At 35.6% G+C, this 16,543-nt stretch overlaps 2 protein-coding genes across 3 annotated transcripts in view; both read left to right on the forward strand.

Annotated features, from left to right (window-relative positions):
- Window positions 1-1,212: 1,212 nt before the first annotated feature.
- LOC128994576 (myosin regulatory light chain sqh) lies at window positions 1,213-5,458 on the forward strand. 2 transcript variants are annotated; one of them, XM_054419224.1, is made up of 4 exons: window positions 1,213-1,344; window positions 3,022-3,215; window positions 4,453-4,682; window positions 5,245-5,458. In XM_054419224.1, exons 2-4 carry the CDS (start codon window positions 3,026-3,028, stop codon window positions 5,347-5,349), a joined length of 525 nt encoding a protein of 174 aa, XP_054275199.1. In that variant the 5' UTR covers window positions 1,213-1,344; window positions 3,022-3,025; the 3' UTR covers window positions 5,350-5,458. The 2 variants fall into 2 exon arrangements, with proteins under 2 accessions (XP_054275199.1, XP_054275200.1); XM_054419225.1 differs by lacking the exon at window positions 1,213-1,344 and adding an exon at window positions 1,421-1,548.
- Window positions 5,459-9,757: 4,299 nt separating this feature from the next.
- Window positions 9,758-16,543, forward strand: part of LOC128994009 (influenza virus NS1A-binding protein homolog) — a 56,688-nt gene continuing 49,902 nt past the window's right edge. Inside the window, exons 1-2 of the mRNA XM_054418197.1 lie at window positions 9,758-9,883; window positions 11,955-12,068. Of these exons, the coding sequence (XP_054274172.1) occupies window positions 12,005-12,068 (64 nt within the window). The 5' untranslated portion in view covers window positions 9,758-9,883; window positions 11,955-12,004. The remainder of the gene's footprint in view (window positions 9,884-11,954; window positions 12,069-16,543) is intronic.

Genomic DNA, 16,543 nt, shown 5'->3' on the forward strand with positions numbered 1-16,543 from the left:
AACTTCAGTCAAGGAACATTTTAAAACTGAAAATATTATGACTGTTTATGGAATGTACTGTATGTCTATGAAACAGTATTATCAGTAAAAGACAGATTTAGGCCTAATGAATTACAACGATGTACTCCTTTGAAGGGGTTTAGTTCTATAAGTTATTAATTGCTTTATTTCATTTAAATTAAAACTTTTGATTTTAAAATAATTTTATCTATTATTTTTTTTATTTTGATATTTTCATGTATAAACTTTCATATTGTACTGCTTGTTTTACTTTATTTGATCTGAAAGGCTATTAATATTCATCGTATGTTGTTCCGCCATAAATAATTATGAGTATTTTAGTTAAGTTGGTTTTATTAAATTACTCTTGATGTCATTCCTTTATTTATGTATTGTACTTAAATGAATAAAGTAAACTATGAAATGAAATGAAGCCAACGTTATACCAACGGTATATAAAACTATACTAACTTAAACTAGGTATGTTTAGTAAAGTGGAAAAAGAAAGGGAATGATTAACACTCATTAAAATGCCATTAATGCAAACACTGGGCTACTGGCCTAAAAACACAAAAAATAAAATACAAAAATAATTTCTGGAAACAAATAACAGTGTAAGAATTATTTAATGAAAAGGGTATCTGCATTCAGCCCACACTAGTGAAATTTCGTTTGCAATCTCTCGGTATAAGGCAATGTCTGAAGTACAACTATTATAGGACCTTGCCAGCTGCTTGAAGAACATTACCTTTTATGGATATGAGAGAAATCCACTAAGTAGACCAATGGAAAGAGGAGCCATATGTGCAAGAAAACGCCCGAAATGTGACAAATATCGATTAGTAAGTAATGGAAAACAATAGATTTTGTTTTTTGGTATACATAGATTGATAATATATGACTGTGATACAAAAATACATTGCCAACTACTGAAAATGGTTTTGATTTAAAAATTTATAACTTGAATTTACCGCGTGAAGCCAAGCAAGGTGATTCGTAAAGAGGACTGACCAATGGAACCTCTTCTTTACTCTCAGGAGTGCCAACCAAAGTTTTACTGGTCCAGTACCAATTTCGCAGCATCTCCTCATATTTTCACAATTTATTCGATAAATAATTTTTTATACAGAGTTTTATACATACATTTATATTTTAGTTCCATTTTTCTTCGGTTAATGGGCTTTATTCACAACAGATTCTATAGCGTATGTTTGACAATAGTGTGGTAGAACTGTACAGAACCTGGATACCATAACCTCAGCTGTGAAAGAATCTGATTCATCAGTAAAAAGCTTTAGGTGTTGGCCGAGTTGGAGTTGTCAAATATCTATTGACGTCACAAAGGTTTGTTCCTCTAATTCTATTATTGTTCTAGCCTTAGACATTTTAATAAAGTTGAGAGATTGAACAAATCAAAGGTTGGCGATTCATTGTTTTATTTGGTGTTTTTAGAGCAGATTTCATAAGCCCAGAAGCTACAATAGCTTCAGCCTTGAATACTGCTTAGCCAAGGAATTTATTTTTCATCGACTAAGAACGTGGAGATTTGTAAGAATCATGAGTCACTAACTTATTCAACGAATTAGTTTAAGAAATGTTAAAATATGTTTTAAATGTACATTTTGAAACATAGCATACTTAGCCTACTGTTACTACCAACCACTTGGGATATTGATAGAACCTAGGCTACTGAAAATAAATAAATGGAACCTAGGCCTGCTCAATATAGGCCTAGTAAATTATTTCACACACCATGACAGTTTGATTTAAACTTCAAGATGCTAAGTTAAATCACCCGCAGTTCCTTGATTGAACCTCACTTAACTTAAGTTAACATACCCTACGTCTTAACTTAAGTTGGTATCTTATAAATATTTAGCATAATCTAGTCCTTTAGGTACTATGTTAAACATTCAAAACATTAGGTTTAGACCACTAAGTAGGCCTATTCAATGTTTGAGTCAAGGTTGGGTTAAGGTTGTAGGCGTACGCTGAGACCTCTGCTGTACTTGGTAGCCCATGGTAACTTAGGCCTAGACTAACCGCCTAACTTACGAGGTGATGGTCGAGTATGAGTAAGGTAATTTATTTTAGGATTTTTGGGACAGGTAACTTGAAACATTAACTTCGTTCATGGCAACTGTGTTAAAAGAGCAAAACGTATGATCGAGGATTAGGTTGTTTTGTTGGTTAAAGTGTCTGACTCGAAATATACTGGTAATATCACTCCTTAGTTAAAGCAACATCAGTAAAAACAATTACACCTAGTACTCAGTAGGCCTAACTCATTTCCTCAGGGTACATATTTTATCTATTGCCAAAGTAGAGGCCTATCCTACGTGATAAACTCGACCCTAATTCGAAAATGATCGAGACTTCTACTCAGATGTTTTGTATTTTCAACAAACAGTAGTCTAAGTAGCAACTCATGTACTCCTTAAAAGTATCAGTTTGTAAAATTTCCATGTACTATTTAGAATTAGGTCCACCTTTCAAATTCCACTTAAAAGTTAGGGTAGGGCCTATATTTGGAAAATTGTTAACTTAGTTTGGCTTTCAATTTTATCAATTATTTAAGATGGGGACGCCACTTTTTAAATACCGGTAATGAATAATAAGTTACCGGTACTCTAAATTCACCTCCAGGTGTATGCAAACTATTTTTGTGTTGTCAAGTGATAAAATTTAAGTACCGGTAGGCGTACATAAGAAAAAGAGTTTTGGAATCACTGGATTAGGTATAAGGTAATTGACCCTTGTTCCAAGGATTCAATTATCGGAAGCAGGGCTGCCACCTTAGGTTAGGGAAAAATCGGGACATTTCCCCCCTCCCTCCGGATTAACATAGGCTTAAATACGGGCATTAGGAACAAAATTGGGACTGTCCTGGCAGAATCGGGATGGGTGGCAACCCTGATCGGACGCCACCTAACAACACCTCAGGCTATCCTGGCCGAGGAATTGAATGTTATTTATACCTAATAAAAAACCAGCCTCGTTTACCCATTCTTATTCTTTCAGCAAAATGTCTTCCAGAAAGTCAGCCGGTCGTAGAGCCACAACCAAGAAGAGGGCCCAGCGGGCTACTTCTAATGTGTTTGCTATGTTTGATCAAGCCCAAATACAGGAGTTCAAAGAAGCTTTCAACATGATCGACCAAAACAGAGATGGGTTTATTGACAAGGAGGACCTGCATGATATGCTTGCATCTCTTGGTAAGACCTTTGTTACAAAACAGTTAATTTTTCATCTTAAAAAGTTATAGTTTTCATCATTTGACCCTTCACATGGATGATCTGGCTACTTTATCATCACATAGAATTTCTAAGTGATATGACTTTACACCGGAGTAGGTTTGCAGAGACATAGGTACCTCTTTTTCTGTCCCTTCCTGTACTTGAAAGATATATACGGTACCTAACATTAGCATGATCATGAGACGTCAGCGAATGATAAGCCCATTGAGGCTTTTCTTTGACAATGATCCTCTATTTTGAAAGTTTCTTCATGTAAGGCACCATCTAATTGTTGGTGCGCCTCCGTACCACATATTGACTCCTCATGTTTTACGTTTTAAGTTATCTCTATGTTATTTGAGATTATGGTTTTAAAACAGCAAAAGTATTGTTTATAGAAGGCTCATTTGAAGTATTGAACAGGTTTAACTGAGGAGAAAGTTTATTAATTTAAATTTTTTTACATGTTTACTGTGGAATTTTTTCACCATTTCCGTGTTAACTGACTTTTTTGCCTATCCATGAAACATTGAAAGAAGAGGGCTTATGGGGGGGGGGGGTAGTTGTTAGTAGGGGTTAGTTCTGACCTACCCCAAAGTAACGTGGTGCAAAATAAATTACTTTGGTAGGCCTATGGCAGTTATCTTTTACCAAGGCAACGTTTTATTTTGAAATTTATCACGCTGTCTGTATTTTTACTGCCGGTACTTAGGCTAATCAATCAGATATGAAGCATGTAGGATAATAACAATTAGTAGGGTTGGGGTCTAATTAAAATATAAGTCAACAAGTACGCTTCAGCTCATTATTCACATGGTATTTCATTGACTCCTGATTAGTTATTTATAAATGATTGGATAGTACAAGCTTGGGCAGGCATCCAATCCACCAAACAAGCACATTTATTTAGCCCTTTATGTGCTTGGAACTAATTGATTAAATAGAAGAAAGAAAATAAGGGTACTAAATAATTAGCCTATACTTCTCAAGTAAAGTGCAAGTCAACATTTTTGCTTAAAAAGGTTACAGCTAGCTAACACTAATAAGTAAGTATATAATATGTGATTGAGGTAATTTGTAATGCTGCCAAATTACTAAAGAATACAAAATAGCTGTTATTAAGTTCCATTACAATTTCTATTGGACTATGAGACATTCTCTATCCTGTAGTTTTAAACATCTACGGCAGTAATCTTAAACCTTCCTTTATTTCAAGGCAAGAACCCAACAGACGAGTACTTGGAGGGTATGATGAACGAGGCCCCTGGTCCCATCAACTTCACCATGTTCCTCACTCTGTTCGGCGAGCGGCTACAGGGGACTGACCCTGAGGATGTCATCAAGAACGCCTTCGGCTGTTTTGACGAGGACAACAACGGCTATATCAACGAGGAACGTCTGAGGGAACTCCTCATCAGCATGGGGGACAGGTTCTCCGATGAGGATGTAAGTGTAGCAGGAAACAGTTTTTTTTTTAACTGTTTACGCTTTGACTTAAACTCTGGGTCAGCCAAATCTATCGAAAATTGAAATTAATCGGAAAATGAGCTTACCAAGTGGAAATTCCTCCTAGGCTCAGGAAATAGTTTTACCTTTTAACGGCATTTTGTTAAGCTGAAACCAATGTCATCCAAAACCAGAGTAAAAAAATGCAAATCGATCGCATAATTAGCTAGGCAACTAAATGGCTGCTTTTGAAAGGTAGTAGGACTGGCTTCAATCCTGCGGTTTAAACGTGCGATTAGCTAGGAATGATTTTGTCCCTTCTCCACCTGCTTTTATGGGGGATTTCTCCTCTTCCTTGCGCCAATCTAAAGCAGCCTTGCAAGAGTTGCTAAATGTGCTAGGGCTGTTCTGGATAAGAATTATTTTTGGTGCACTGTGAGTTGCTGTGTGTGCCACAACTTTAGTCCTGTTAATGGAGTTGACATCCCAAGACGCTTAAATGGAAGTTTTATAGTTATCCATTACTATTACATGCGTTAACAATTTTATGTATTTGTTGTAGGTTGATGAGATGTACAGGGAAGCACCTATCAAGAGTGGAATGTTCGACTACATTGAGTTCACTCGTATCTTAAAGCACGGAGCTAAAGAAAAAGATGAGCAATAGACATCATAGCATTTATCAATCATCTATATTTATTGATTTGAAACGTTTTGTAAAAATATTTAATATGTTACCGAATTGAGCATTTTATTAAATTATTTTTTTAACCTCATCTTATACTAACTTGTTGCCTGTCATGTTTGTATCAATAGTTGTTAAGAAATTTTCATATATACAATTTTATACATGTGTGACATGGTTTTTATTTTGCCTTATTTTGTTTGTAATATTCTATTAGGCCTATGTTTACAATTTTTGTTACATTCTGGATTGTTTTGAATTGAACTGTGATGACAAGAAAAGTCAAGATAATAATATGATCACATATTGCAAGGGGGGCTCAATTTCACAAGCGTCTAGGCATCTAGTGCAACTCCGAGGATCGTGGATCAGAACACCTCCCACCACCGCACCATATCGTACGCTTCCGAATCATACCCATCGATCTCTATAGTAATAAGTTAATAGAGATCGATGATTATACCGGCGCATCAGCATCGCCTTACTTTTCGCGGAAAATTGTTATCACTATCGCTGTCAAAACTTATAGTTTGTAGGTTAAATTTAAATTAAATATAATTAAACTGTCATAACCTAACCAAACTTTCTGATAGTGAAAAACTCGAATGAAGGTTTACTAATCAAAAAAATAGTTCTTTTCTAAAAATAAAATTATAAATGTCTCAAATTCAATTTTATAATTTTTAATTATAAAATTAAACCGTCATAACCTAACCAAACCAACCAAACTTGCTGATATGAAAAAAAAAGTTGACAAAAAGTTAGTGCTACCAGCGGGATTCGAACCCTGCACCTTCATGCCGACACGCTATACACTACACCGCCAAGGCTCATGACTCAGCTCCGTATCGTTGCGGTAATGGTTGACGTCACGCCATCGGCACGGAGCAGTGGTGGGGGGTTTTCCGATCTGATCCACGATCCTCGGAGTTGCACTGCCTGCCTAGACGCTTACCTCATTATCCACTAGGTACATGGACTGACAATTATGGCTACAGGGCGCACTACTTCAGTCTAATTGAAAGCAAGTTGAGTGATACTATTTTTATAGCTTAATTATTAATTAAGGGGTCACTCATTAGCGCAGATAGACAGCCATTGACATGCCAGGTTGATCATAACTCACATCAAGCTATTACTTTCCTGTTGATTTAACTAGCAAAAAGCTCTGGTAACAAAGCCATAAATAAATATCATGGCGGGAAACATGCTCCATGATTATAAGTGGCTTAAGGGGGCTATGTTAGTGGTCAAATCAAAGAATACACTCTTTAGTGTTACAAAAACTAAAGCAGCATTAGGATTAACACTATTTAAAGTCATGATGTTAATTATAGGCCTTTGCATGTTTTTCGCCATCGACTGTAGATTCACTAACTGTGAAGTAATTGAAAGATCCATTTTCGGGGTTGGCCTATATGTTTAGGTGGCAGGTGGGTTGATTTGCTTGCACTATAGATATAAATAAAAGCACTAATTACTGCATTTATGTCCATGTCTTGCCCCCTTCAAGGAGTTTTCACCGACAACGAGCTACCATACCTTAACTTTTTGTTTGCGGTATGTTGTCAGGGTGGCACCTTGACTTGTCCCCAAATCCCATGTCGAATTTGTAGCTTAGATTAAGTGCATTTAACATAGTTGTATGCAGTTTAGAAGGACATATCATATATAGCAACAAACTTCTGACAACAACAGAGTAGGCCTATAGAGTCGTACTAGCACACCTTAACCAACAGGGTATTGGCTTTGGCTTCAGGTTTTACCTTTTTATAATCTATTTAACGCTACATGAGACTTTGTGAACAAAAAGGCTTTTTTGTTTTAAGGTTAAAACCCACATCTTATATACCAAAATGTTGCAAACTGACCTTACATTTTTAAAAACGTTCCTTTTGGGCTCTCTCTACCAGTGGCTTTTAGAGTTGTCATGTTATCCTTATGAAGAACAGAATAACATTTGTTTGCATTATGATCAGCAGGATAATTTAATTGCTGTTAATATTTTAGTTGCAATTTATGGAAACATGTGTTGCTAACATTTTACTGACTTAGTTGAAATGAAATATTTTCTTTTTGAATTTGGGTTGGCGGAAATGTTACCAGGGAAAAAGCAAGAAAGCCTGGACAATTTTATATACTAACTAGCTGTAACCCGCGGGCTTTGCCCCGTTTAACTTCTTAATTTTCAAGATGATCTCGTTCGCATGGCTCAATCACGTCCTGGTTGGAGTTCGTTCACTACGCTCACTCACCTTTAGGTTGGAACTCGTTCGCTGCGCTCACTTGCCTTCAGGTTAGCTCGTTCGCTACGCTAACTCGCCTCCAGGCAAGGCCCCACTAGAAAAAAGTTTTTTTTTTCTAGTGGGGCCTTGCTTCAGGTTGAAGTTCGTTCGCTACGCTCACTCACCTTTTGGTTGCAAATTAGCTGTTGTCATAAATGTAAAAGAAATAATAGTGCTGCACCCTATTGGTAATCCTTGTAACTTTAATGCTATTGAACATCATAGAACAGAACCAACTTGTTTAATTGAAACAGCTGTTAAGATTCATTAATTCCATTTCTCATAAGGTTAACATGGGAAACTCCAGAGCCACTGGGGCGGAGCCCTTTTGACAGATCTGCACCAAACTTCACACAAACCTTCCTTGAATAATGCTTAATAATGCCTGAAAGTTTCATTACAATCTGTCGAGCGGTGTCCGAGTTTATCACTGCCAAACAAACAAACAAATATATAATATACAAACATCCTCTTTTATACTTATACTAGCTGTAACCCGCGGGCTTTGCCCCGTTTAACTTCTTAATTTTCAAGATGATCTCGTTCGCATGGCTCAATCACGCCCTGGTTGAAGTTTGTTCGCTACGCTCACTCACCTTTAGGTTGGAGCTCGTTCGCTACGCTCACTCACCTTTAGGTTGGAGCTCGTTCGCTGCGCTCACTTGCCTTCAGGTTAGCTCGTTCGCTACGCTCACTTGCCTTCAGGTTAGCTCGTTCGTTACGATAACTCGCCTCTAGGTTGAAGTTCGTTCGCTACGCTCACTCACCTTTTGGTTGCAAATTAGCTGTTGTCATAAATGTAAAAGAAATAATAGTGCTGCACCCTGTTGGTAATCCTTGTAACTTTAATGCTATTGAACATCATAGAACAGAACCAACTTGTTTAATTGAAACAGCTGTTAAGATTCATTAATTCCATTTCTCATAAGGCTAACATGGGAAACTCCAGAGCCACTGGGGCGGAGCCGATTGGACGGATCACAAAATTGATGGTGTATAAACATATTCCATGAAATTCTCCACGTATGTACCAAGTTTCGTGGCAATCGGTTCAGCGGTGTCTGAGTTTATCACTGTCAAACAAATATATCTATAAGTATAAAAGAGTATGTTTGTATATATATATATATATATATATATTTGTTTGGCACAGCTGGGATTAAGGACAGCTGGGCCCAGTTTTAAAAGCCATAAAATAAATTATCAAACCGGTTACATCAGACATACTGATTACGCGCATTATGTCATATCTACTCAGTTACTTGGCTATTGTTGAGAACGAACACAGGTAACAACAAGTACCAAAATATATTGACTATTGCCATAGATAAAACATACTCCCTTAGTAGATTTCTCATCCTACAGTAATGGAACAGCTGAAGACAATTTTATTGTTAGTTCTGTACGGTTTATGTTAGAGGTCGTGTTTTGTTTATAATTTGTTTCCCGTTAATACAGTCATTTAAAACCTCGTTTAACCAAATAATACGATCTAATCATAAACAATAAATTGTCCCCTAGTTATTTAACCAAACAGTAAAGCACAAATCAAGAAATTAACCCTAAAATAATAGAAACAAAATTTCGTCGACACTAGCGCCCAGTGTGGCATACATGAACTAGACATGAAAAACGAGCTTCAAAATTTACAATGGGATGAGAAGTCTACTTCTATTGCCATGGATTCATTCTAATCCAATCTTCATTTTTGACTATACACATTCATAGAGATGAGTATGAGTGGATTATAACCATATTGTGCACATTGTGCATATATAATCAATGTTTATCAATAAAAATTAGACTCGATCCAGTCTGTCAATTCAGTTCAGTTCAAGAAAAACAAATTTCCTCATTATTGAACACGAACATTGAAGCTTCCTCATTCGTCATTCCGTTTCATTCGTTCCTCTCCCTTCAATTTTGTGTTGCGTCGCGTCTGCCTGCCTGCCTTGCCTGCGCTACGCTACAAAGGTTCAAATTAATTGAAGAATGAGGACGGTGCCCTAGCCCCTAGCCCTAGCCCTACTGCTCTGCTGTTCTGCTCAATCTGCTCTAGCTCTAGCTTCGTCAATCGTCTTCATGTTTGCGCCTGTTTATTGTTGTAGTGTGTTTGTTGTGGTGCTTGACACTTTAACCTGAACCGAAATTATTCAACCGTACGGGTTAACTTGTACAGTTTACAAATCAAACTGCTTGAATTCAGTTTAATGCTTTAGCCCCAAAAATAGGTAGGTTGAACTTGTAAACATGAGGTTTTTAATTTACTAGGCCTATTGTTGATGACACTCCCTAACTAGGCCTACTGTATAGTCATCGTTTTTTTAACTTAATTTTTTAATGGCTTTCTTAAAGTATTCTTAGCTAAGTTACCTTCTCTCATTTTGGTTATTGTTCAGTTTCCAAAACTCACCTAAAACGCACTTAAAAACGTTCTTAAACTGTTCTTTGACATCAATACTACAACTCGCTTAGCCTACATAACTTTTTTGTCGCCAAGGCTTCCTTTAATAACTACAATCGGTTTTAGGCCTATACCAACAATAATTCCTACTCACTAGGGGACAGAGTGGGAATTCGGGGTTTTGGGTGGGGGGAAAACTCTCTTAAACATCGAGACAACAGGGTAATTTAACTCGCTTAAACATCGAGACAACAAGCTAATTTAACTTGCTTAACCATCGAGACAACAGGGTCATTTTTATAAGCAATAATTCCTACTCACTAGGGGACAGAGTGGGAATCCGGGGTTTTGGGTGGGGGGAAAAAGTCGCTTAAACATCGAGACAAAAGGGTAATTTCATGGGAAGACGGGTAATTTGTACAACAAATATGGGATTTTTTTTAATATGCGGGATTAAATACCTAAAACGGGAAAACCCAATTTACTGGGGATAATATCCCCATTTCAGGGATTTTATGCACATATCAGGGATAAATGGCAAGTACCAACCTAAACAGATGTCGATGTGGCAATGCCGTCACAGGTTTGTTGTCGCGTCGCTATTGGCCAATGCTACGTCACTTGGGCTGTTGACGCTTCGCTATGGGCCACTGGTTATGAGTCAGCAAGACAAAGAGTAATAATCCTCATCATACAACTGGGTTGTAGACTATGTAAAATAACCTCGGAAATACTTTATTTAGGCATGTGGGAAAGGGGAGACGGGGATTATGCGTGTTCGTGGCTGCATTAAGTGTTTTGAAGTTAGGTTAGATTAGTAAGAAAAAGTATAGGTTATAGTTGGCCGGGTTGTTTATTTATGTAAAATCTAAACGTTTTATCACTATTGGAACATTGGCTTAAACAACGAGGCTACGATTTCAAGAAATGGTATATCTGGAACTCAAATCATAATCCGTTTAAGTTTTGGAGTTATCTAACTTACACTGTGGTACATAGCCTATAGACATTATTTGTGATACCCTAGGACACTATAGTATGACAATACCAGATGTGTCATACTTCTATTATTTTAGGGTTATTTTCATGATTTGTGCTTTACTGTTTGGTTATATAACTAGGACACCAGTTATTGTTTATGCTTAGGTTGTTTTATTTGTTTAAAAAAAGTTTTAAATGACTGAAATAACAAGAAACAATTTGTAAACAAAACACAACCTCTACCGTGCGACGTACAGAACTATCAATAAAATTTGGTTTCAAACAGCTATTTTATAAGGATGACAAATCTACTAAGGGAGTATGTTTTATCTATGGTCATACCATCTTAATTTACGCCTCCCCAACCTGTCATTCTGTAGGTACGGCCTCACAAACCTCCTTCAGTCTTGTGCCATCCTGTCTCTGATGTACATGGCCTAACCAACTACTTCTTAATTCTTAACTAATTCTTTTGGCTTTTATAAGCGCTATTATATCAGGCTCTTTGTATCGGGCACGCAGCTCTCTATTTTTCTTATGCAACAAACTCCTTCTTAATAAACTGGGCCCAATATTTTATGAAGTACCTTATTTTAAATACCATCAGTAATTTTCTTTCCCCCTGCTTGCTTTACCTAGTTATTTTGTACAGTATTCTTAAAATTGCTGTAGGATTCACTTGGCATGACTCAGTTTTGTTGAGAGCCTTTCCTAATTCCTCCCTACACACCGTCTAATTTGTAGCAATCTATAGTTGGTCTAAGTTTTGTTGAGATTAACATCAACAGTATTGGAGATACAAAAAAAGCCTATCACCACTGTTTAAAATACGCTCATGGTACACATACAACAATCTGTTTGATAGTGGTCCTAATGAACTATTTTGGTCAATATTTTATTTTAATAATTTTTTTCAGTGTGAAACTAGGAGTGCTTGAGAAATCTGTCAAGAGTCTCATTCAGCAAAATGGAGTCTACGGACAAATACAGCAGCATTTCAGCAGCCAGTTCATTGAATGGGTCATTTCACTGTGAGTTATAAAATATTTAGCACTAACTACTTAGTCTAGAACTTTTTTTATTCATTAAAATACAACTACTTTTAATCCACACTGATCCAGACCCTGTTAGTACAGACATTGATTGTCCCAGTTAACGTTCGGAATTGAAAGCGAACTTATTAATCCAGTAAAATATTCATATGTATGCTATCACAGATGAAAATGTCAACCCTTGTTTTACGCATGTAATTTCTAAACTAGTGTAACAGTAACTTTAGTAATCAAGGAAAAAAATAAAACAACAGAATATTAACAATTAATAACATACTAAAGCCAATTTCTTTTGGTTGGTTTATTTGTGAAGTCTCCATGTATTATGTATTATGTGTATACTATAGGCTATTTTAAATTGCACATTCTTAAGTAGTTATGTTACATCAATGACTTTTTCACCTCGCATGGAAGAACACTAACAACTCATGTTAGGCCTATACCTACTCAGAAAAATATTTGTTGTTTCCTCTCTCTACGTTTTAAGCTATATTTTTATTTAAAAAAATAAATAAATAATTTGCCTTTTTTAATCAATCTTTTTGATATTCAAGTTTAATACCTTGTGGTTTTCCGGTCATGCAATGTACAGTAGTTTACAACATCGTATAAGTTTAACTAGAAGCTATGAATGGTTATGCCAGTCTTATCTCCTCTGCGGGTGACACAGGTCATAAACTTGATTTACTCATCACTGTTTATCAGTTTCATTTTAAGTAAACACTAGAGGGCCCATCATGCTGCTCCGCAGCGCTAAAATAATTATATCCGAGAAATAATCAAATTTAAAATTTTTGATTTCGAGTAATATTGTATCCTTGAGCCTAATTGATTGAAACAATCAATATCTAAAATTAAATCCTATAATTTACTGATTATTTTGTATCTAAAAGATATAGAAAAACATGAACAATAATGGAGCCATTGATTTTTAACCATATTAAAACCTCATGAAAAATAATTTTTATATTGGTTATTCACCTTGCGTTTGCTTGAAACTTGTCCGATTTGAATAGCTAATAGCTTAAATAAAAGCCAGTATTTAATTGAAGGTTCTTAGACTAAAATATATAGGATTTTAAATTTATAACTGGTAAAGGTACATATTTAATTAAAGTAAGATTTATAAAATAAATCAAATTATGTGTTCTGGTCGTGTAATACTGTAGGTAAATATTTGTAGATGATTTATAGCAAATTTGTGCGTGCATACCTTCAATTCAAGACCTCAATCATGAAAATCGGTCGGGTAGAAGAGCCAAACGAACTCGGCAAAGAAAACCCAAATTTAACTTCCATAAGAAATACATGGGGAGCAAATTTAATTTGCGTATACACCAAGTAGGATTTATAGATAAATATATGCCGATGCTTGATGGCAAATCTGTGCGTGCATACCTTCAATTTGAGACCTCAATCATGAAAATCGGTCGTGTAGAAGAGCCCGACAAACTCGGCAAAGAAAAGCCAAATTTAACTCCCATAAGAAATACATGGGGAGCAAATTTCGTTTACCTATAAGCCGAGTGATATTATAGATAAATATATGCCGATGCTTGATGGCAAATCTGTGCGTGCATACCTTCAATTTGAGACCTCAATCATGAAAATCGGTCGGGTAGAAGAGCCCGACAAAGTCGGCAAAGAAAAGCCAAATTTAACCCCCATAAGAGATACATGGGGAGCAAATTTCGTTTACCTATAAGCCGAGTGATATTATAGATAAATATATGCCGATGCTTGATGGCAAATCTGTGCGTGCATACCTTCAATTTGAGACCTCAATCATGAAAATCGGTCAGGTAGAAGAGCCAAACGAACTCGGCAAAGAAAAACCAAATTTAACTCCCATAAGAAATACATGGGGAGCAAATTTCGTTTACGTATAAACCGAGTAATACTATAGATAATTATATGCCGATGCTTGATGGCAAATCTGTGCGTGCATACCTTCAATTTGAGACCTCAATAATGAAAATCGGTCGGGTAGAAGAGCCAAACAAACTCGGAAAAGAAAACCCAAATTTTTTTAATATATGGCCATCCAAATAGGAGCAAATACTGTAACAACGTACATTATATAATAATTACTTTGAATGGGTCAAAAGTCAAAAACTGGCATTTTCAAAACTCCCTAATTTCAAATTTTCCAATTGGCCTGGAAATACAAACTCTGCTAGTACTAAATATATCTATTGTTACAACAATGAGCATGTTGGATTAGGATTATACTGCACCAAAAATTCGATCAAGTAATAATTTCCAAGATTTAAAAACCTTTATGGAGGTTTTTATTTTGTTTTGGTTTAATTGAATGTTCTGTTAAAAGTTACCTACCTTTTTAAACACACAAATAAAATATTAGGGTATTGTTTAATGTCCCCTAAAAAAGATTCCCCCTTTCATGATTCTGCGTAAAAAAAAACTATTGAAAAAGATCTTAAAATTTACAGAGTTTAAAGGAGTTTAGTACTTAAACCGCATGGATTTAAAATTAACAAACCAACAATAGCTTTGCATTAGCGGATGCTGCCAAAGTGTTAAGCTCGTTTAGGAGTCTATTTTGTCTTCAAATTACGTTTTACTTTTAGAACACATAACTCTTTCTACAACAAAGCTTGTATAAGCTTTTTAATTGTTTGCTTTCAGTCATTTGTCTCCTCTAATCCAGTTGGCCTGTTTTATTCTGCCTTTAGCTCGTTTAATTACAAAGTTATTTTGGTACATCTAATAGGTTATTGCTGTTGAAGTAGAAAGTGTTTGAGAATGTTTTTTACTGGTTAAATAACATTCTAACATGGCTAAATAACACTAGTCCATTACTTATTTTAACCATGTTTAATTAAGCACGAAGACAATTTTAAGTGAATGATAGTTCTAAAATGCAATTAATATTTAACATACCAATATATTTAAATTAATATACTAAATAGTAGCTTTACCTGTCCGTTGCAATGGGATGAGATGCCAATGAGGAAAATGTGGTTACTTAATCTCTACTGTACAAAACTGTTAGACAGCACCTACCCCATAATTGATTGAAAACTCAGTACAGTAGGCCTACAGTAGAACCTCAATTAACCGTGCACCCTTTTAACTGTCACTCTCACACCGCTACCAGTAGCCTACTTAGATTATTTATTATTTATTCTTTATTATTTATTATACAAACACTGAACACAACATACAAAACAACAGTTCTGTATTGCTCTTGTATGTAATTTGAATATAAATATGTATTATACAATTTTTCACGTGGTTTAATTTCTTCCAAAACCTTTTAAATCAACTCGCTGTTCTGGTTTCTAATAGGATTTCTGTTATCCATCTATTCGCTTAACCGTCACGCTCCTAGCCCTGAGGTCCCCCGAGGGTGACGGTAGAGGTTCTACTGTATTAACAGTTTGATAAAATTTTATTTTCCTTAACTAGTTAATAGGGTAAACCGAATTCATACGGTAACTTTAAAGATAGACAAAGTAAATATCAACAACGCAATTAAAATAAACATAAGAGGGTTTTCTTATCGCTGCAATGGAGAGAAACCAATATTTGCTCTTGAAAGTTCGACCATAGATATCTGACAGTCATTATCAAAGTTCTTGGTTGATATGAAAACAGGAATAAGCATGGTAATCCTGGTCACTTTGTGTCTTTGAGCTAAATCTCAACCATTATGGTCCAGTGGTTTTCCCACAATGGTTTGACAGTCACCTCATTTTTGTAATAATTTAGAATTTCTTTCAAACTGGTTGTTAAATGTATTTTTGTCAAATCATTTTTTTAAAAGTATAGTTACAAAAACTTAATATTTACCGAATAGTTTACTTTGAGACAGTTTACCGAATATTTAAAGTGGTGGAGTGTACAGCCTTGCTATCAAGCTTCCTATTATGTCTACCAATCAAATCGCACTAAAATGATATCCCCGGAGAGAAAACTTCCTTTGTGACATTGTTTGTTGTTTCATCTTGTGTAAGATATTTTTTAACATTGTATATTTCCGTGAGCTAAAGTTATCTGACCTGTTTTGGTGCTTCCTTACCAGGATATCAAAAACAGTGGTCGGAAGGTTATCTATATTGTTGCTGCTGTTTTAACCAAATTTATAAACAAATATTTATCATCGTGGAAGATCCCGTGGCACAAGTTGATAAACACATGTACCGAGTATTTTAATTTTTTTAAATGAAATGCACCGTAGGGAATTTTTTCATCGCTAAGGAAAGTTGTCTCCTTTGAAAATCTACCAGAGGGATGTACAGCAATCTATTGACATTTTAAAGTTATGAACCAAGTGCTAGTAAAGTGTAGGTATTTATTGGAATATTTGTACTCTTAAGCTGATGTTTATTGTTGATATTCATTAAGGATGAGCAAAACTTGTTTAAGGGATGAAATTAAAAACCTAACCAAACTTGCAGATTATGAAAAAATTTAATGAAGGTTCATTG

The sequence above is a fragment of the Macrosteles quadrilineatus genome, unplaced genomic scaffold, assembly GCF_028750875.1.
Source record: "Macrosteles quadrilineatus isolate MER2022 unplaced genomic scaffold, UCM_ALF_1.0 Scaffold_5__1_contigs__length_97177068, whole genome shotgun sequence".
Lineage (NCBI taxonomy): Eukaryota > Metazoa > Arthropoda > Insecta > Hemiptera > Cicadellidae > Macrosteles > Macrosteles quadrilineatus.

Excerpts from the sequence above, each read along its gene's own strand:
- LOC128994576 (XM_054419224.1), top strand. The coding sequence starts at position 3,026 with ATGTCTTCCAGAAAGTCAGCCGGTCGTAGAGCCACAACCAAGAAGAGG. Across the intron at positions 3,216-4,452 it reads TGATATGCTTGCATCTCTTG|GCAAGAACCCAACAGACGAG; the intron begins GTAAGACCTTTG and ends CTTTATTTCAAG. Across the intron at positions 4,683-5,244 it reads ACAGGTTCTCCGATGAGGAT|GTTGATGAGATGTACAGGGA; the intron begins GTAAGTGTAGCA and ends TATTTGTTGTAG.